We start from the raw sequence: 20,878 nt of genomic DNA on the forward strand, positions 1-20,878 counted from the left end.
CAACCTAAGAGTAGTGCAAGACAACTTGAGAGTAAAATTACATTTAGGACCTTCTGAAGTAGATCAAACATGTTTTTTTCTCCTTCTTTTGTCTTATCTTAGAGACCCAGTGCAGCTTCAGTTCCTCCACAACCAGGTGCTTTTGGAACAGCAGCAAGAATATGTTTCCCCAAGCCAAGATTCACCACATTTAGATGGAACAAGTTATGAGACAACACCTGTCAAGCCAACTCAACCTCCAGCAAATACTGTGCCATCACCATCCCAACCACCTCCTCTTGTAATGAACTCTGCTCCAATTCCAATGCCGATCCTTGATTCTCTCCCTCTACTTCCTGCAACACCTTCTCCCCTTTTAAAAACTGTACCTGTATCCCAACTGAGCATGCCTTTAACCAATCCCATGCCCTTGGCCCAAGGTACTCCCTCAACCACAACCTTAAACAACCACCCTCCAATACTTCAACCAAATCTGATTCCTACTACTTTAAGTACTTTTCCACCAGGTCTGGTTCCCTCTACCCTACTAACCCCAACGAATGTGATGCACACTCTTCCTCAGCTGAATATGGGGCCAATATCACCCAATATGGCTCCAGTCCTCCCTATGCCAAGTGTGATACCAACAATCCCAATAACTCAGCCCGGAGGAGCTCTCAACATGCCTATCCCTCCAAATATGGGACCTTCTGCACCTTTTTCTCAACTTATCATGGCTCCAACAACCCAACCACCTAACCATGTGGCCAACATGCCACCCATTACTCCTTCCACTCATATTTCACAAATAAACATGAACCCAACCTTGCAGATGAACTCCGTTCCCATTGGTGACACGAGTGTTGCCAGAACACAGGCATCGATGATACCTGATGCATTAGCATTGAGCAACACTGCACCAAAGATAAACACCACCTCAAATTCTAATCCCAGCATTGCTCCACAAGACACATATTCTCAAACTGTGTCTTCTCCCTCATTGAGTAAAATCACCTCACCTCATCTGGTGAGAAATCAACCTGCACCCATAACGAGTCCAATATCTCCACCTCCGTTGCAAGACACTCAGCCCCCACATCCTGGGATTATTCCAGTCTCCACCCAAAGCTTCAGCTACACAAGGCCAAAGGAATTCATCGCTGCCCAGATGATTGCTCCTATCAGGAGTCCTTCCCCCACCGAGTCTCCTGTTCCAATGCTCCACGAGTTAGCTGCACAGATATTCCCAAAGTCGACACGGGAGCTCATGTCGCCCGTCAACCAGTTATCTCCATCCCCAAGAAAGTTCCCAACAAGAGTTCTGGAGTGTCCAAGCAGCCCACCATATGTGTCCTCACCACCTCTAGTGCCTCCTGCTCTGGGGAATTCAGTGTTTTCTTTTAGACCTCAGTCACCCCTACAAGCTTCTTCACCAACGTCTAGCAGCTCCACCCCTAGCCCCATCCAAAATCCAGTGGCCTTCCTTAGTTCAGTCCTTCCTTCACTTCCAACATCTCCTCCGACCAATGCCATGGGGTTGCCTAAGAGGGCCCCACCTGGGTAAGCGAACACAAAACATTTGATCATAACAGAGGTTTTCAACCTTTCAAGGTATGCCAAAGTAGATTGGAAATAAACTTTACAGAACACTTGGTCCCCAGGATTATGGTTGAAGACTTCTGCCTTGTAATATTGTAATATTATAAAATGAATTGAAGGTCACACTTTCTCTTAATGGGATAGTTCACCAAAAAAAAGCCTCAAGGCATCCTAGGTATGTATGACCAATCCAATAAGAGTTATATTAAAACATGTCTTGGCTCTTCCAAGCTTTATAATAGCAGTGAATGGGTGTTATTTTTCAATAGTCCACATAGTCCCCCACCACCAGATCCAAGTGGGACATTTTTTATGATGGACTTGATTGCACTTTATTGGACTTCTTTTGGAAAATTGAAGCCAGGACATTTTTTATATAACTCCGATTGGATTCATCTGAAAGAAGAAGGTCATATACACCTAGGATGCCTTGAGGGTGGGTACATCATGGGGTTATTTTCATTTTTGGGTGAACTATCCCTAGGGTGAACTATTTAGGGTGAACTATTTTTGGGTGAACTATACCTTTAAAGGTTTTAAAACTTAAATTGATTCATCGTTTACTTGCCCTCATTTTCCAAATCCTTACGAATTTCTTCTGTGTATCTTTTCAATACAACAAATGTGAGTTGAGAACTGCGGCTCACTGAATTTCAGAAAGGATGCAGTACCATAAAGTACCCTAAAAGTGGTCTATATGATTTGTGCACTATATTCCAGATAGCTGAAGCCTAATCTAATGATAGCACTCCAATGGGCTTTTAATCATTGTGACTAGACAAAGCTGACTAGTTGAGCTAAATAATGACACTGTGGTCTTTTTAGAGTTGTCTTACAGCATAATTTCTACGTATCTCATATTTGAAGATGTATTTGTATCCTATTTTATTGGCTTACTTCAGTCTTTTGTTACTCCATGTGCAGGCCTCAAGGGGCACTGAAGAAGAATCAGAGAAGTTCCAGACTCATGTCTGATGACGACATCCGCGGGAGCAAGGAAGCGCTTTTACAAGATATTGAGAAGAAGTTGCGATTTAAAGATGAACATCTTCATTTTGGGCAGCAGGTAGATGGTGTCATAAAAACTAGAGATGTAAAGGGGTTTTGTTCCACCAGTGTATAGGACAAATAGTAGGCAGTGCTTTTCCACGACTGATAGATATAGAATCGCTCATCTTCTGTTGTTCACTGAGTTATGGGTTCTTTATGTGAGACACTATAATTGAGGGTTTAATCATGGCTTGTAATAGTTAAATTACGCAAAACACTGATTGAAGGAGATAGAGAAGGAATAGGGAACAAAATTTCCCCCCTAAATAAAATGTTCTAAGTACCACAGCTATAATCTAAAATGAATACATGCTACCCATTATGACTTCATAATTATATCACCAGAAACGTATTTTTTTCCTCTTGTTATTAATAAGATTTTACGCTTCTTTTTGTTTTTGAAACCGAATCTAACTCTTGGTTGGCTTGCACCAAATGTGAAAATGTATGAAAGAAATACAAACTTTTTGTTGTTGAAAAATGATGCCATGCGAGAATTACAGACGGGTTTATTAATAGATAATATTATTATTATCTATACAGATTTGTAATTCCTTCATGACACCATATTTAATTTTTTATCATTTTGATATATCGCTGTACTGTGCATGGAATTAGTGAAGTAAAATTCAAATGCATGCTTGCAATTTTTCCTACTTTTGAATAATTTTTGCTTTTGCAATATGCATTTATATTTATATTTGTACTTTATATCATAGTCCTATAAATATTTAGATGTTCTGCAAGGGTATTTATAACGTGGACTTAAATTAAATCTATATTTAAAGTCAACATGAAATCCAAACCTACCTCTTTTCTCATTAAATATCCTGTTTCACATCAGTTTCATGTTGATTTTAAATGTCAGCGTACTTGTTTGAGGGCTTCATTAAATGTAACACTTTCAATATTGACTGTCATTTATAAATGAAAACCTTTTGTTTTCATTTCTGTTTGTGGTCTGTATATCTCGATGCATTATATAGTGGCTTTGCATCCCATTTAAGAATCTGTTTCACATTATAACATGTGTCAAATGTGCATCCGCATCATGCATCGTATTAACACTGTACACACTTGAGTGTTTCCTGTCTGATTAACACTATAAAAAAGACTATTTCTCACACATTTGTATTGATGTGTGACTAGTGTCTGTGTTTACATCACCGTCATTCATCCTGTCCTCCATAGAAGCCGAATTATTGGGGGGAAGTGAGCCGCCCGCTCGGACCAAACATTCCCACCGCAACTGTCATTAACTATGACGAGGTACAAGGAATTTTCTCCATTGCAAGCAGTGCTTGGTTCTGAAGTGCATTAGTTTCATTGCATAAGAATCAATTTTGATTTAAACCAGAAGCAAGATGAGCTCATTTAAAGCTGTGGCTTTTCTCCACTAATGGAACTGCATGAATAATAACTCTGTTTAGAGGAAGATGCTGTAAATTTCATTTGTAACACAAGAGGGCTTGTTAACGCAATGCTCTACCACTTGAGCTATAGGAACACTAATGTTACATTTGTTAAAATTAGTTACAATGTGTAAAACATGAGCTAACAATAAAAAATACTCAATATATTATTTCAATTTATCTTTTTATTGACTAACTTTATTTTTATTAACTAGCGTTTCATAAATTAGATTAGTATAGAAAGATATTTAAGTGTTTTTTTTACTTTTTTATTATAATTTTTTAAAAACAATGAAATATAATTTAAAAAATTATAATTAAAAAAAGTCAAAAAAATTGACTATTGATATTATATTTATTTTGAATTGTAATTATATTTTTAGTAATTTTTTATATTATTTTTTTAAAAAATATTTTATTAAAATATTTTTTTTTATTTTTGTATTATATTAAGTAATTCATAATTAAGAGTGATAAATAATATAACAAATTGTTAGTTAGTTAATGCATTAACTAATGTTAACCAATGAGACCATATTGTAAAGTGTTACTGTTATTGAAAATTAATTGTTTCAATGTTTAAGCCATAATTACTATAAAATCTGCCAATTTTATCATTAAAACCTTTTTTTTAAATGTAGATGCATCCTTGTAAATCATAACTAATACTCTAACTACTGTAGAAGTCTGTCACAAAAGATTATGCATGAGCAGCTTTAGTTTAATTTAATGCTACACGTTACATACTAACTAAATGAGAATATATATATGGATATCAATGGATATCTCACGCAGAAGCAATAATGACATGAGCACCACATCTGCAGTTTGTTTTCAATGCAAACACAGTTCAGTTCAGTGTCAGTGAGAATGAAATGTGAATGCAATGGGAATCTGTGAGTAAACATGATCGCTGGTCTGGAGAGACTAGACAGAGATAGGAATGGACAGGGCTCTTCTGTCTTATAAATAGAGGTGACTGCATTCAGACATGTTGGCAGACATTCAGAACTGAAGGCGAGCTGTTACCAGACAGGCCTCTTGAGATATAATCGGCACTTTTAAAATGGGAAGGTGTTTTAAAGGAGTCATATCATAGCTATTTAGTAACATGATATTTATTTGTATTTACTTTATTTATTTGACCACTTTTCATCCTCACTATAACCCCCAGAACATATGCATGTCTGTTTCCGCCACGGAAGAAAAACATAAAAGAAAACACAAAATATTTTTTTCTTCTTCTTGGATTTCTGAGTTGAAATCTCACAATTTGGACTTTTTTTATCTGTAATTCTGAGTTAAAATCTGACAATTCTGATTTTTTTCAGAATTCTATTTAATTCTATTTTCAGCTGAAGTCTGTACTTAAATCTTGCAATTCTGCTTTATATGTTTTTGCCATGAGATAAAAAAAAAATGCTAAATGGGATTTTGTATCTAGCAATCTCAGTTTACATCTCTGCAAATTTATATTTAGAAATTTTGACTTTCTATCTTACAATTCTAAATTTAAATCTCACAAATATGTTTTTTTTCTCTCTGAATTCTTAGTTGAAATAACAATTCTTATCTCAAGATTCAGATTTATTATTATTATTATTATTATTTTTTTTTTTTTTTTTTTTTTTAATTCTGAGTTTGAATCTCACTTTTTTTTGTTGTTGTTGTTGAAATTCTGAGTGTAAATCTCACAGTTCCGTTTTTATTTTTTATTTTTTTTATTATAATTTCCGTGTTAAAATATCACAGTTTTTTTAAATTAAAAAAAAAAAATTATAATTTTTTGTCTAAATCTCCCGATTCAGATTTTTTTTAACTTTTTTTGGAATTATGAGTTGAAGTCCCAAAATTCTGAGTTTTTTTTTTTTTTTTGGTGTGTTTAAATCTCACAATTCTAAGTTTTTTGGGGGGGGAATTCTGAGTTTAAATCTCACAATTCTGCTTTATTTGTTGAGACAAAAAAAATGCCAAATGGGACTTTTTATCTCGCAGTCTAAGTTTACATCTCTCAATTCTCACTTTTTCTCTAAGAATTGCGAGTTTCTACAAGAAAATTTTTCTTGAAATAATTCCGTCTATATTTATAATGTTACATTATCCCCACAAAGCCCTCTTCATATTGTGATTGGTTCACATGTTGTCAGATGTGTCATGCAAACACAAGTTCACTCTGATGTATTAAATAACCTGACCACTGATTAGCATCGGCATTCATCAGATATCATAATTGTTTGTTTGTTTATTATTAATTTTAGACATAACTGTGATCAGTTTGATTGTTTAATTATGCGACTGTACTGGAAACTTTAACATTCGGGAAGCAACTGTGGGTAATGTTTTCTTTAATTTCTATCAAAGCATAAATGAGGCACATTCACAGATGATCTCAGTTAATAAGTTCAGACGTAATGATGTGTTTTATAGGAATACAAGGTGTCGAGCTTCGAGCAGAGGCTACTGAGTGAGATCGAGTTTCGTTTGGAAAGAACTCCAGTGGAAGAGTCGGACGATGAAGTTCAACACGATGAAATTCCCTCGGGAAGATGCATCGCGCCCATCTTCGACAAGAAACTGAAGCACTTCAGAGCCGTGGAAGGGATTCCCGTCACATTCACCTGTAAAGTTGTTGGGATTCCAGTTCCTAAAGTGAGTTTTTGACAGCTTGTGATGTTACTGTAATGCATGCTCAGAATCAGAAATAACACTTTTATTGTGTTCACTATCATTCAAGGTTCTGAGACTTTTCTTTTTTCTGTGTGTGTGTGTTTTGGAAATTAGTCTCTTGTGCTCACAGACGCTGCATTTATTTGCTCAGAAATTCAATAAAAATAGTGAAATATTTAAACAATTCAAAATATATATTTTATACGTGATTATATGTTAAACTCTAATTTATTTCTGTGATGCTCCGCTGTATTTTCAGCATCATTCCTCCAGTCTTCAGTGTCACATGATCTTCAGAAATCAGAATAATGAAAAATCCCCGTTAGTGCTTGTGGATTAAATACTTCATTTCAATCTTCAAGCATTCAATCTTCTGTCCTTTTCACACAGGTTTACTGGTTTAAGGATGGAAAGCAGATTTTGAAGAGAAACGAGCACTATAAGAAGATCAGAGAGGGAGATGGGACGTGTTCATTACACATAGAAGCTGTCACAAGTGAAGATGACGGCAATTATACAGTCATGGCAGCGAATCCACAGGTAACATGAGGAGAAAATCATCAGGAATGACTGTGAATCCTAGTTTAAAAGACAGTCAAGCCTGATTTCATGTTCACAGGGAAGAATAAGCTGCTCTGGCCATTTGATCGTCCAAACAGGTCCTGTGCGAAACCGACCCGTGGTTCACTCGCAGAGGTGCTCAGTTTTCATACACACTAGTACAAAATCAGTGACTTAAGAAGTCTTTTCTGTTCATCAAGGCTGCTTTCATGTGATCAGAAACACAGAAAAATACTATAATCTTGCAAAATGTTATTACAACATAAAATAATGATTTCTACCGTAAAATACTTTCAAATATAATTTATTTATGTGATACAACGCTGAATTTTCTCCAGTCTTCAGTGTCACATGATCTTCAGAAATCAGAATAATATGCTGATCTGTTATTAGAATTAGAATTTTTGGAAACTGCAATAACTTTTTCAGGATTTTTGATGAATAAAAAAGTAATAAAAAAAATTGAAAAAAATTTTTTTTTTAACAATATAAACTAAAATTCGAAAGTCTGGGGTCAGAGCATTTTTAATCTTTCTGTTTTTGAAAGAAATGAAAACGTTTATTCAGCAAGGATGCGTTAAATTGTTAATAACTGATCGCAAAGATTCATATTGTCACAAAATTTATATTTTAAATAAATCCTGTTCTTTTTAACTTTTTATGTCTCAAAGAATACTGAAAAAGTATCGCAGTTTCCAAAAAAAAAAAAATTTTTTGGCATAATTCTAATAATAAATCATCATATTATTCTGATTTCTGAAGATCATGTGACACTGAAAACTGGAGAGAAAAAAAATCAGCTTTGCATCACATAAATAAATTACATTTTAAAGGATTTTAAAATAGAATCCATTATTTTACATTGCATTAATATTATGCGAGAGTTGTTTTTTGATTAAATAAATGCAGCCTTGATGAGCAGAAGTCTGATACTGATCCCTAAATAAAGTAGTTTTCCAGCTTCAATGGCTGACAGAGAGACCTGTGTAATAGACTTGTATGTGTAATATTTCTGTTTCCCAGAGTCCGAGCGCGTGTACAGGAAGTGGAGGGCGAGCCGGCTCAAGAGCGCTTCTTCCGTCCGCACTTCCTGCAGGCTCCAGGAGACATGTCGGCTCACGAGGGACAGCTCTGTAGGTTAGACTGCAAGGTACTGCACATAATCCAGCTAGATGTGATCCCAACACACATCTGAGCACTTTATAATGTCTGAACATCCGAGCAGTCCGAGCAGACTTAATAAACAACATCCCTTGAAAAGACAAGTACACTTTAACATACTTTTAAAACAACTGCTTAAAGAAAATAGACCTACTTTAAACAATATACTGAACTGCAAACTGAATATAATGTTTTTGACTCTATTAGTTGCATTTAAATGAAAATGTTTTATATTGTACAATTATTTAAACTTGAGAAATTAGGACTTAAGTCTATCTTTATCAAAATTAATGCATCTGACAAAGATAAACTCAAATATTCTTGTATGTCATGTATTTAAAACAATGATTGATTTACAACAGTGTTATTTTAGTATCATTACAGTTTTTGATTACATCAGTTTTTAGTTTAATATTTTCCATTTTAGTGATTTTTTAAGGATTTCTTTTGTCTATATAGTTTTATTAATTTGTATTATTGTTTAGTACGTTGAGTTAAAATTAATTAAAATAAGAAATAAAAAATAACTGTAAATAAAATAGCATTTTATATTTTATTTCAGTTTACATCCATTTCATTTCAAGCTAAAAAATTTTTTATTTTTTTTAATTTTTTAATGGTTTTAATATTAGTTTTAATTTTCTGTAACAACGCTCACAATATATTTTAAAATAAAAAGTCTAATTTGACATACAATCTCACTTGGGTGCATTAAGAAACATGGTCATTGTGTTTCGTTGTATCATTTAACCCTTGTGGTTTGTTGGGGACGTTTTCGTCCACTAGGGGGTAAAGTTGAGTCTTATTTTGGCCACAACTTTCTCTGTGTTTGAGCTAATGGAATGATTTTTGGTGACAAATCTTATTTTGACCCATATTTTGGGAAAATGCTTTGAATTCTTTCAAAAACTCAACAGTACACTGTGGGCAAATTCACTACCCTTTCGAGTGGTTCGTGGATGAAAACATCCACTAAATTAAACTGCTGTAAAAATGAACCAGATAAATATTTTTTTTAATTTTTTTTGCATAACTCTATTAATCAACTTTAGTCCTGATCAAAACTACCACATGTACAAAAAAAATCCAAGATTTTAACTTTTTAATTACCAAGTTCATAAATGATGTCACTGATTTGGGAAAAAAAACACTCAAAATTACATATTTTCAAAATAAAAAGTGATTGTGGACTGGATATTTTTTTACCTTTTATCACAGTCTTGGGCATGTCAAAGATTAGTAACAAAATTGGCTTTGATGCATTGTTAGTTTTTGTGCAGCATTAGATTTAAATTTTTTCTCCCTAATTAGTTGTTGGTGGCTGTTTTTGCCCCATTGACTTCCATTATAACGACATTTATTGATTGCAAAGCCATGACACCATATAATCATGCATTCTTGATTGTTTGTGGTTTTCCCTTTCCCTTTATCACACATGCATACTTCAAGAAGCCGACAGAAAGCAGGTTAAAGTGTTTACATGCCACACAAAATCAGAGACAAAAAACGACCTGTTACCAGTCGACATGGTTTAAGACCTTACTCAGAACCAAGAAAATGTTAATGAAGCATAAGAACGTGCATGTAGAGATAAATAAGATATGCATGGCCTGAACCCTCTTCTGCTGTTTAGGTGAGTGGGTTACCTCATCCTGATATCATGTGGCTTCTCAACGGGAAGCCCATTTATCCAGACCTCACTCATCGAATGCTCGTGAGAGAAAACGGCATCCATTCTCTAGTTCTTGACCCTTTGACTCAAGCCGATGACGGGACGTACACCTGCATCGCCTCAAATAAAGCTGGACAGAGCTCATTCAGCCTCCAGCTCAAAGTCGTGGGTAAGATCACAGTGTCTTCTTCACATTAACGTTCTGGAGAACCACAAAAGTGCTTTAGTTCATCACAAACATGACTTCATAGACATGAGTCAGAATGATGTGATTGACATTTATAATTACCAAAATAAAGCGTTATCATCAGACGACTTTGGATATCATAGCCTATTAAAATTGTGCTTTGGTAAATCATAAAATAAAAAATAAAAACATGCTTTTTGTAAATCATATATATTACTTAGTTATGACATGAGTCAAAAATATGAGATAGAAATTTATCATTTTGACAAATAAATTGGAAAATTGCAAGTCATCATGAGATGAAAAGTCATAATTATTAACAATAAAAATTACTGTCTTTATGAATTAGTATATCGGGCTAAGATGTGCTTTGGTAAATCATAAAATAAAAATCATAAAGTAAAAATAATGTGGTTTGGTAAATCGTTTTTATGAGTTAGAATGTCATAGGTATGACATAACTATTATATAGAAAATTTATAATTTTGACAAAAAAAGTCATAATGAGATGAAAAGTCATAAATATGACAATATGAAAAATGACTTGGTATATCATAATTGAACTTATTGTGATGACTTTATCTCATTATATTGACTTTTTACTTCATACAGTCTCATTTTTTTTACTTTATCATAAATTTATGCCAGTTTTGACTATCTCACAATTATGACTATTATGGATATTAATATGTTTGCTTTACTTTTTAATTCCACAATTATGCAAATATAAGACTTGTCTCTTAAATTCTAATTATTAATTATTAATTTTTTAAAACTTTGTGTCATAATTTCTACTTATGTCATAACTTATCTCATTAGACTGAATATTTTTAGATTATTCTACATTATTCTAATAATTAAACATAAAACATTAAATTTAACTAATACATCATACTCTGTCTTAAACTATTTTAAAAGTGTTTTTTTATTATTATTTTAGAATTATTTTATATTATTGTATTTTAGATTATTATATTATTTTTATATTATTCTAATAATTAAACATTAAGACATTATAAACATTTAAACTATTTTGGATATGAGTATTTTTATGCCAATATAAGACTATAAATTCTAATTTTCTATCTAATAATTATGACTTTACATGCAGTTATTTTGAATTAACTCATAATTATTTTAACTTTTTGTCAATTTCTACTTATGTCATGACTTATCTCATGAGAATGAATAATTATGTCAGAATTATAATGTATCTCAATGCTTTATCAAATAATCATGACTTTTTATGTCATAATTTTGACTTAACTCATAATTATTAATTAATTTTCTACTTTTTGTACTTATCTCATGAGCCAGAATATTTCTGACTTATTATGTTATAATTTTGTCTTGTTGTAATTTACATTTTACATCATAATTATAGTGTATCTCAATAATAATCATGACTTTTTATGTCATAATTTTGACTTGATTTATTCATTAAATCACAGTTGCGAGTCATAAACTCAGAATAGTGAGATTCAAACTCGTGATTGTAAGAAAATCGTATTTTTTTGTTTCTCAGAATTGGACTTTGCATCTCACAGGTCTGAGAAAAGAAGCCAGATTTGCAGGTTTATGTCTTATATGATAACAGAAATATTGAACCCTCTGTTTCTCTGCAGAGAAAGCGCTGAAGCAGGCGCCTGGTTTTGTGGAGAAGCTGCAGAACACAGGCGTCGCTGAGGGCTCCTCGGTGCGTCTGGAGTGCAGAGTCGTGGGGATGCCACAGCCGCTCATCTACTGGAAGAAAGACAACGACACCATCTCTCACTCAGTGGACCGAGTCAGGTGAGATCATCAACACTGGGACACTTTATATCATGCATTTATGAAGTTCACATTCTGTGTCTCTGTCCTCCCAGCATGCATCAGGACACCACAGGTTATGTTTGTCTAATGATTCAACCGACCAGGAAGGAAGACGCTGGCTGGTACACCGTCTCTGCGAAGAACGAGGCAGGGATTGTATCATGTACAGCCAGACTAGACATATACGGTGAGTCAGTCATATCTTTCAATATTTCAGCACTATAAATCATTAACCTTAACTAGCTGGTGAGAAATAAATAAAGAGAGCTAAATTAAACTCCATCTAAAACTATTTTAAAAGTGTTTTATTTTTCAATTATTTTTATATTATTGTATTTTATATTTTTTTATATTATTCTAATAATTAACATAAAACATTAAATTAAACTAGTATATCATACTTCATCTAAATTATTTTAAAAGTGTTTTTTTTTCAGTTATATTATTGTATTTGATATTATTTTATATTATTCTAATAATTAACATAAAACATTTAATTAAACTAGTATATCATACTCCATCTGAAACTATTTTAAAAGTGTTTATTATTATTATTTTTATATTATTATATTTTAGATTATTATTATATTATTATATTTTTCTAAAAATTAAATATAAAACATTAAATTAAACTAGTATATCATACTCCATCTAAAACTATTTTAAAAGTGTTTTATTTAAATTATTTTAGGATTATTTTATATTATTATATGTTATATTATTTTATATATTATTCTAATAATTGAACATAAAACATTAAATTAAACTAGTATATCATACTCCCTCTGAAACTATTTTAAAAGTGTTTTTTTTTTTAGGATTATTATTATATTATTATATTTTATATTATTATTATATTATTTTTATATTATCATGATAATTAAACATAAAACATTTAATTAAACTAGTATATCATACTCCATATAAAACTATTTATAAACATATTTGGATTATTTTTGGATTATTTTCATATCATTGTATTTTAGATTATTATTACATTATTTTTATATTATCCTAATAATTAAACATAAAACATTAAATTTAACTATTACTCCATCTAAAAATATTTTAAACATAATATGTTTCATTATTTTAACAAATTATTCTAATAATTAAAAAATTAAACTACTATATTATACTCCATCTAAGACTGTTTTAAATTTAATTTTTATGATTATTTTTCTAATAATGAAATTAAATTCCACTACTAAACCTCAATCTATTTAAAAAAAAAATGTAATAATTATTTTAAGAAATAATTATAGTAATCTGACATTAAACTGCTATATTATACTCCATCAAAAATACTTTTAACATAATTGTTCTAGTTATTTTAGACATAACTAGTTATTTAAAAAAAAAAATATATATATATATATATATATATACAGTGCATGTTTTTGCGACCCTTATATAAAGTATAAATACAGACATATATTTTAATCAATTAATTTGTCATAGTGCAGTGCACTGCAAAAAAAGATGATTAATAAGATTTGTAAAACAAAATTCTGAATGTGCACGCTCTCTTATGCAATTATATCACATTTAACCCCAAAATGCTAAAAGACATAGTTCTGTCAACTATCTGACTACAAATATATAATACAGAAGATTTTCAGCAACAGATATTTCCAAACGTGTTGTTTTCTGCAGCTCAGTGGTATCAGCACGTTCATCCACCGATGAAGAAAACGCAGCTCAGCGGGAGTCGATACCCTGCTCTCTCAGGCAAGGGTCTGGATATAAAGTCAGTCTTTCCCTTGAGTAACAACGGCCTCGACACATCCTCTTCCTCCCGAGCCGAGCGAGCGGCAGAAAGTGAGGAGCTGTAGACGCTCACAGAAGAGCAAACAAGGATCTGATGTCGCTGCGTTCGTTTGTAGTTAAAATAAAACTGTTCTCGCCCTAAGATCATCCGAGATCAGGATGAGTTTGTTTCTTCGTCAGATTTGGAGAAATGTAACATTGCATCAGTTGCTCTGCAGTGAATGGGTGCCGTCAGAATGAGAGTCTCACAAGTAATCCACAGTCGATCAGTGAACATCTGGAGAAGACAAAAGATGGAACACATCCAGCATTAAGACGATTTTAACTCAAATACTAGTCCTCTATCCTTAACCCTTTCCCTGCAGTTGACGAGTTATCTCGTCTTTTAGAAGACAACGCTTTCCCGCCATTGATTCGTTTTTACAGCTTTTCGTGTTTTCACTGTTATACACTCGGGGGCGCTATCACACATCTTCTGAACAAAAAACGGAGAAACGGTGATTTCCCATGTAAACAGATGCATATGATAAATAATGCGATTCATCAGCAATATAAATGAAAACTGCATGATGATAAAGAGTGAAATGTTGATTCAGGAAGTGGTGTATATCTGTGAAAGCTCTGGAGGTGTTGATTCACACGATTTATGCTTTGATAATCGTTCTGAATATTATCAAGATGTTAATTTTCTCACCTTTTTGCTCAGATCTATACATTTTTATGAAACCTATGTTCAAGTGTTGTTAAAAAATAATGCTTTAAGCATGAGTAAAACTGTTTTTTTTTTTTTTTTTTTTTTTACCTTTATTTTGTTGTGTTGTATATTCAGATATACATACAGCAAAATATACTGGAGTCCGTCACATTTGAGTGAAAATGATCAAAATCGCTGGAAATGGCTCTCAACTTTTTTTAAAAAAATGCTGGTGGGGAAAGAGTTAATAACACTTCTGATCTGAATCAGGAGAGAAATCTGCACAGATCAAGCACCGTTTCAACAGCTCTAAACAAATATGTGTCTGGATTTTGATGTGAGAGACGACAGGAAATGCACTTTCTCTCTCGGACTCGCATTCTGACGGCACCCATTCAAAGTGATGCAATGCTTAAGAATCAAACTCATCTATGTCTTACATGACCTGACGGTGAGCACATTTTCAGCAAATGTTAAGTTTACGACTGAACTATATCTCTAAGATGATTTGGTCGATGAGCTTCTGCTTGTTTTTCCTCACTGTATTTAAAGTTTTTTGCACATTAATTTTTCCTTTAATTATGATGAAATTTGTGCCATTTGAGGCATTATGCAATTGTGTTCTGGTCTGTTTGTTTTTTGCTGTTCTGCATTTTAATCTGGTCTTTTTGTTGGACTGTGAATGTGAGCTCCTTATCAACTTCTGCTATCGTTTCATGCTTCGGTTTAATAAAGAAAGCACGAGATATTCAGAAAACCAGATTTAGATCAATGACATTAAAAAGTCATCTGATCCTAAATGAAGCTGAAACTGATCAAATCTATTGATAATCTATTTAATAAAGTACTATAGAAGATTCCCTTGCGTTGCATCTGGAAGGAAAAAATAATTTTGTCGTCTTTATATAATGAATACTGCTGCTTCAGATTATTCTCTGTATAGCAATATAACAGAATCTTACATTAATAAGATTATATATGAATTGTGGAAGTTTACAAAGCCAATGTATTGTTATACAATCACTAGAATACAGAAATGCAAATACCTAATATGTTGAAAATGTACAATAGTTGTTTTTCTTGAAAATAAAGTTATATTTATTCAAACAAAGACTGTGTCTCTTCTTCAATGTGTTGCATAGCTAACAAACAGCACATTTTATTTGTATTATTATTATTATTTATCGCTGCTAAAGAAAAAAAAACATCCTGAACTTTTAATAAATTATTATTATTATTATTTTTAAACTCAGATTTCATATTAAGAGTCTCTCTTCATCATCTAAACTGTATGAAAATATGATGTCTAATCAAAACTATAGAAAGCAAATATATATATGATTTATACATTAACAGTAATTTATTATTATTATTATTATTATTTATCATTATTATTATTAAGCAGCCTGAACTATGAATACATATTTTTGGAATACACTTAAAATTGCAACAGAGTATATAATCTATTGCAAATAAATAATTAATTTTTAAATTCAGATTTCATATTAAGAGTCCCTCTTCGACACACTAAAGAACCGTTTTTTTCTTATTATTTTTTTAAATAGTTTTTTAATTATTTAGTAAAAATAAAAACATTAAAAATACTTATTAAAATTAAAATGTTGTTGTTGCTGCTGTTGTTGTTGTTTTCGGAGCTCACAGAATCAGTCTAAATAGGAACCAATGACGCTTTCTGCTGCGTTCCAGTCGGACTTTTTTAACAGAAGGAGCGACAAAAGCGATCCAAAGGAGTTATTTCTATTTCGATTATAATTTGTTCTCAGTTTCTAAATAAATTACACAGATGGCTGATGAAGACGATGATTACATGTCTGACGCTTTCCTGAAGCAAATGTGAGTTTAAAACACGTGGTTTGTTGAAATACCATCCTCTCGCTGCCAGAATGATTGCTGTTTGATTGCGCATAAGAGAAAAACAAACATCTTAACGTTACATGTTTATAAATGAGAGGATTATGCGATTTAGGTTCCTCAGATTAATTATGATGTGAAGATATGCTCGCCATGGTTTTAATTTAATGATTATAAAATGAGTGTAAATCTAATCAGTTTCCACAAATAATTACAGAAACACAAGTGCATTGAAATTTTAAAGTATAAAGACTGAAATAGTACAATGGAAAACGGTGAATATTGTAGAGAAAACAAATGCAAATGTTTAATTTCAGACTACTGATTGTCAATAAACATGCATCACATGAAATGCTCCTCTTTGTGTCTTACTGATGTTTTGATGCTTTTACACCGAAACAGTCCAGATGTTCGTCCTGGTGTACCGATGGTGAAGCGTCAGAAGGAAGCCTTGAAAAAAGAGGCTCTACATAAAGAGAAGAATGCACAGAACCGGCAGAAGAGCTACAGAGAGCAGGAGAAAGAGAGTCGAGAGAGCGCGCTGCAGAGCTCCATCAGCAGCCAGAATAAAGGCTTCGCTTTACTACAGAAGATGGGATATAAAGCAGGACAAGGCCTGGGAAAACAGGGTCAGACATTCAGACTCTTAAACCGACTGTTTCGTGTTCAAAAAACACACACACACTGCTGTTCTGTAAGATTTGTAATGTGTTTTAAATAAGCCTCTTTTGCTCATCAAGGCTGCTTTTAATTGATTAAAAATACAGAAAAGGCTGTAAAAAATCTTAAATAATATTTCAATTTAAAATAATAGTTTTCTATTTTAATATGCTTTAAAATATAATTTATAACGCTGAATTTTCAGCATCATTACTCCAGTCTTCATTGTCACATGATCTTCAGAAATCAGAATAATATGATTATTTGCTACAGTTTTTTTTGGAACCTGTGATACTTTTTTCAGGATTCGTAGATTAATAATAGAGTTAAAAAGAACAGGGTTTGTTTAGGATTTAAATCTTTTCAAACGATATAAGTCTTTATTATCACTTTTTATCTATTTGACACGTGCTTGCTGAATAAAAGCATTCATTTCTTTCAACAAAAAGGAAAGAAAGAAAAATACTGACCCAAACTTCTGAAAAGTAGTGTATATTGTTAGAAAAAGCTTTCTGTTATGTTCTGTTTAAAACTTTTTATTAATCTAAGAATCCTGAAAAAAGTATCACAATATTAAGCAGAAAATCTAATAATCAGAATATTAGAATGATTTCTGAAGATCATGTGACACTGGAGACTGTTGGAATGATGCTGAAAATTCAGCTTTTCATCACAGAAATAAATTAAAATTGAAAGTTTATTAACATAGAAAACAGTTATTTTAAAAAGCAATAATATTTCACAATTTTTACACTTGTTTGTGTATTTCTGATTAAATAAACACGGCCTTGATGAGCAGAAGAGACTTTGTTAAAACACATTACAAGCTGTGTAATATAGCTTTGTTTGTATTAATAAAAGTTCTGTTCTGATGCTGCAGGTGCTGGACGCGTCGAGCCGGTTCCTCTGAACATCAAAACAGGTTCTTCTCTGATTCTTCATAGCAAGTGTTGATTATATAAGAGCGTGCTCAGAAAGACTGACGTTCGTGTGTGTCCCTGCTCTTGTCAGACAGAGGCGGCATTGGAATGGAAGAACTCAAGAAGAGGAAAGCAGACGAGGAGCTTCAGAACTACAGGAGAAAAGTGCAAATGAAGCAACAGGGAGAAAAGAAATCAATAGAGGATTTTAGGTATGACATCAAATCAAGCTCATGTTTTTAATCCCATAGAGCTACAGTATCATATTTAACATGCAAAGCCTCGATCTACTGTCACACACTATTTAATACATGCCACACAGCAGACTCTTTTAGCATGTAATCAGAGTCCAAAAATCAAGGACTCATGATTAGAGTATATTAGATCTTATAATGCATGTGTATGAGTAACAGGTTTGTTACAGAGTGCGTAAGAGAACCGAAAGAGAGGAGCGTCAAACGCAGGGCGACCTGTGGAAGAGCCAGAAGGCCTGTGAGCAGCTCGACAGCCAGAAGGTCAGAAAGACTCGTTTTAAGGGTTAAATCTTAATTAGAAAATATTTGCATGAACGAAACAGAGGCTTCTCCGCACTTCATGTAATTAAAACAGAGCCGGCATGCTCACCATTATTATCACCATACTATAATTATTTTTAGGGCATCACTGTTCCCAGAGACAGCTGGTACTGGCCTGAAGCATTGAAAGAGGAAGAGGAGGAGCTTCTGGAGGAGGAGGAGACCAAAGCAGAAGGAAGTGATGACGAGGAGGAGGAACTCACAGTGAGTTCATGACACTCTCAATGCTCATAAAACTCTTTAAAGTGTTTTTATTCGTCCTGTTGTTTTTTTTATGTTTGAGCTCGACGGATGCGTTCCACAGTACAATTATTTTGTTAATTGTAAAATTCATTTTTTTATATATATATATATATATATATATATATTTCTCTAAATAATAATTTTTATTATATATACTGCCATTCAAAAGTTTAGGATCAGAAAGATATGTGATGTTTTTAAAAAAAGTATCTTCTGCTCATCAAGGATGCATTTATTTGATGAATAATACAGTAAAAACAGTAATATTGTGAAATAATATTAGAATTTAAAATAATGGGTTTCTATTTTAATGTATATAAAAATGTAATTTATTTCTGTGATGCTCCACTGTATTTTCAGCATTCCTCCAGTCTTCAGTGTCACATGATCTTCAGAAATCATGAAAATATGATGATTTATTATCAGAATATTAGAATGAATATGCTGATAATAAATCTAAAATAGAATTCTAAAATAGAATTCTAAAAAAATCAGGATCAGAAAAATAGAATTCAAAAGAATTGTGATTCTTATCAGTGTTGGAAACAGTTTTGCTGCTTTTATTTATTATATCACAAAAGTTTTAGAGGTCGTACTTTATTTTAGGGTCCAATTCTCACCATCAACTAACCATTAACTATGACTTTTGCCTCAATTAACTCCGTATTTGTTGCCTTTTAATAGTTTATAAGGTAGTTGTTAAGTTTAGGGTATTAGGATTATGGATGTCATGCATTATATGTACTTTATAAGCACTAATAAACAGCTAATATGTTAATAATAGACATGCTAATAAGCAACAAATTATTAGTGTGAATTGGACCCTATACTAAAGTGTTACCCTAATCTTTCGTTCTTTTTGAAAGAAATGCTTTTACTCAGCAAGCATGTTAAATTAATAAAGTGATAATAAGTTTTAATAAATAATTACTTAATAAAGACTTATATTGTTAGAATTTTTTTTTTTAGATAAACACTGTTCTTTTAAACTTTTTTATTCATCAAATAATCCTGAAAAAAATTTCCAAGGTTCCAAAAAAAAAAAAAAAATTAAGCATCCCAACTATTTCCAAAATCGATAATAAATCATCATATTTTCATGATTTCTGAAGATCATGTGACACTGAAGACTGGAGGAATGATGCTGAAAATACAGCTGTGCATCACAGAAATAAATTACAGTATAAAGTATATTAAAATAAAAAATGGCTATTTTAAATGATGACAATATTTTACAATATTACTGTTTTTACTGTATTTTTGGTCAAATAAATAGAGCATTGATAAGCAGAACAAACTGGTTGTGTGTGTGTATATATATATATATATATATATATATATATATATATATATATATATATATATATATATATATTTGTACTTCTTTATTTATGGGAAGTGTATTAAAATGATTAAACTTGATTTCTATTATTATTTTGAAGCACTGTTATGTTGTTGTCTTTTCTTCCTAGCCTTTAGACAAGCTGCAGTTTCTCACCTCGTATCTGCGAGGAGCTCATTTCTACTGTATTTGGTGTGGAACGGCTTATAATGGTGAGAAGTGTTTACGTATAATAACTGTTTGATACATGAATTATAAATCAACTAAACCGTTCTCCTCCCCCAGATGAGGAGGATCTGGGCTCGAACTGTCCTGGTGACACGGCAGCAGACCATGACGACTAGAACAACACGGAATAACATGCAGCACTTGTTTTTAATTTGCTCTTGATGTTTTGTTTTTTTCTTTTTTGCATGTCTGTTATCAATATTTATGTGTTCTTATTCATCCATTAAATGCTGCATATATATTTTGATTATAATTGTGTTTATGAATGTTTTATAACCACGATGCATCACTTCTGCGTAACTGAATCTCAACCGATCACAAACGTGATTATTATTTTCAGTACTTTTTATTAATTATTTCATAGTGGTGTGGAGTGGACTGTTACAATACTGTTTTATTTGTAGATTAATAATAATCACTTTCTCCATTTAGCCTAAAATACTTGTATTAACATTTTTTCTGTGGTTTATTATG

At 32.2% G+C, this 20,878-nt stretch overlaps 2 protein-coding genes across 4 annotated transcripts in view; both read left to right on the forward strand.

The window, feature by feature from the left end:
- The window catches only part of LOC113112321 (myopalladin-like), a 32,700-nt gene extending 17,028 nt beyond the window's left edge, over positions 1 to 15,672 (forward strand). For all 3 annotated transcript variants that reach the window (XM_026277782.1, XM_026277783.1, XM_026277784.1), the window contains exons 11-21: positions 103 to 1,539; positions 2,503 to 2,644; positions 3,820 to 3,897; positions 6,468 to 6,689; positions 7,098 to 7,247; positions 7,327 to 7,403; positions 8,292 to 8,418; positions 10,063 to 10,270; positions 11,914 to 12,079; positions 12,154 to 12,287; positions 13,757 to 15,672. In XM_026277782.1, coding sequence (XP_026133567.1) covers positions 103 to 1,539; positions 2,503 to 2,644; positions 3,820 to 3,897; positions 6,468 to 6,689; positions 7,098 to 7,247; positions 7,327 to 7,403; positions 8,292 to 8,418; positions 10,063 to 10,270; positions 11,914 to 12,079; positions 12,154 to 12,287; positions 13,757 to 13,935 — 2,920 coding nt within the window. In that variant the 3' untranslated portion in view covers positions 13,936 to 15,672. The remainder of the gene's footprint in view (positions 1 to 102; positions 1,540 to 2,502; positions 2,645 to 3,819; positions 3,898 to 6,467; positions 6,690 to 7,097; positions 7,248 to 7,326; positions 7,404 to 8,291; positions 8,419 to 10,062; positions 10,271 to 11,913; positions 12,080 to 12,153; positions 12,288 to 13,756) is intronic.
- A 597-nt stretch (positions 15,673 to 16,269) lies between these two features.
- Positions 16,270 to 20,657, forward strand: LOC113112334 (G patch domain-containing protein 11). The gene is made up of 8 exons (XM_026277802.1): positions 16,270 to 16,418; positions 16,839 to 17,065; positions 17,977 to 18,018; positions 18,108 to 18,228; positions 18,441 to 18,531; positions 18,673 to 18,795; positions 20,307 to 20,388; positions 20,462 to 20,657. The coding sequence occupies exons 1-8, from the start codon at positions 16,369 to 16,371 to the stop codon at positions 20,518 to 20,520; spliced, it is 795 nt and encodes a 264-aa protein (XP_026133587.1). The 5' UTR covers positions 16,270 to 16,368; the 3' UTR covers positions 20,521 to 20,657.
- The last annotated feature ends 221 nt before the right edge of the window (positions 20,658 to 20,878 follow it).

This window comes from Carassius auratus, chromosome 13, assembly GCF_003368295.1.
Source record: "Carassius auratus strain Wakin chromosome 13, ASM336829v1, whole genome shotgun sequence".
Classification (NCBI taxonomy): domain Eukaryota; kingdom Metazoa; phylum Chordata; class Actinopteri; order Cypriniformes; family Cyprinidae; genus Carassius; species Carassius auratus.

What these genes read in the sequence shown, in the direction of transcription:
- LOC113112334 (XM_026277802.1), top strand. Translation starts at nt 16,369, where the DNA reads ATGGCTGATGAAGACGATGATTACATGTCTGACGCTTTCCTGAAGCAA. An exon ending in TCCTCTGAACATCAAAACAG is followed by an intron (nt 18,019 to 18,107) that starts GTTCTTCTCTGA and finishes TGCTCTTGTCAG; the next exon opens with ACAGAGGCGGCATTGGAATG. An exon ending in AAATCAATAGAGGATTTTAG is followed by an intron (nt 18,229 to 18,440) that starts GTATGACATCAA and finishes GGTTTGTTACAG; the next exon opens with AGTGCGTAAGAGAACCGAAA.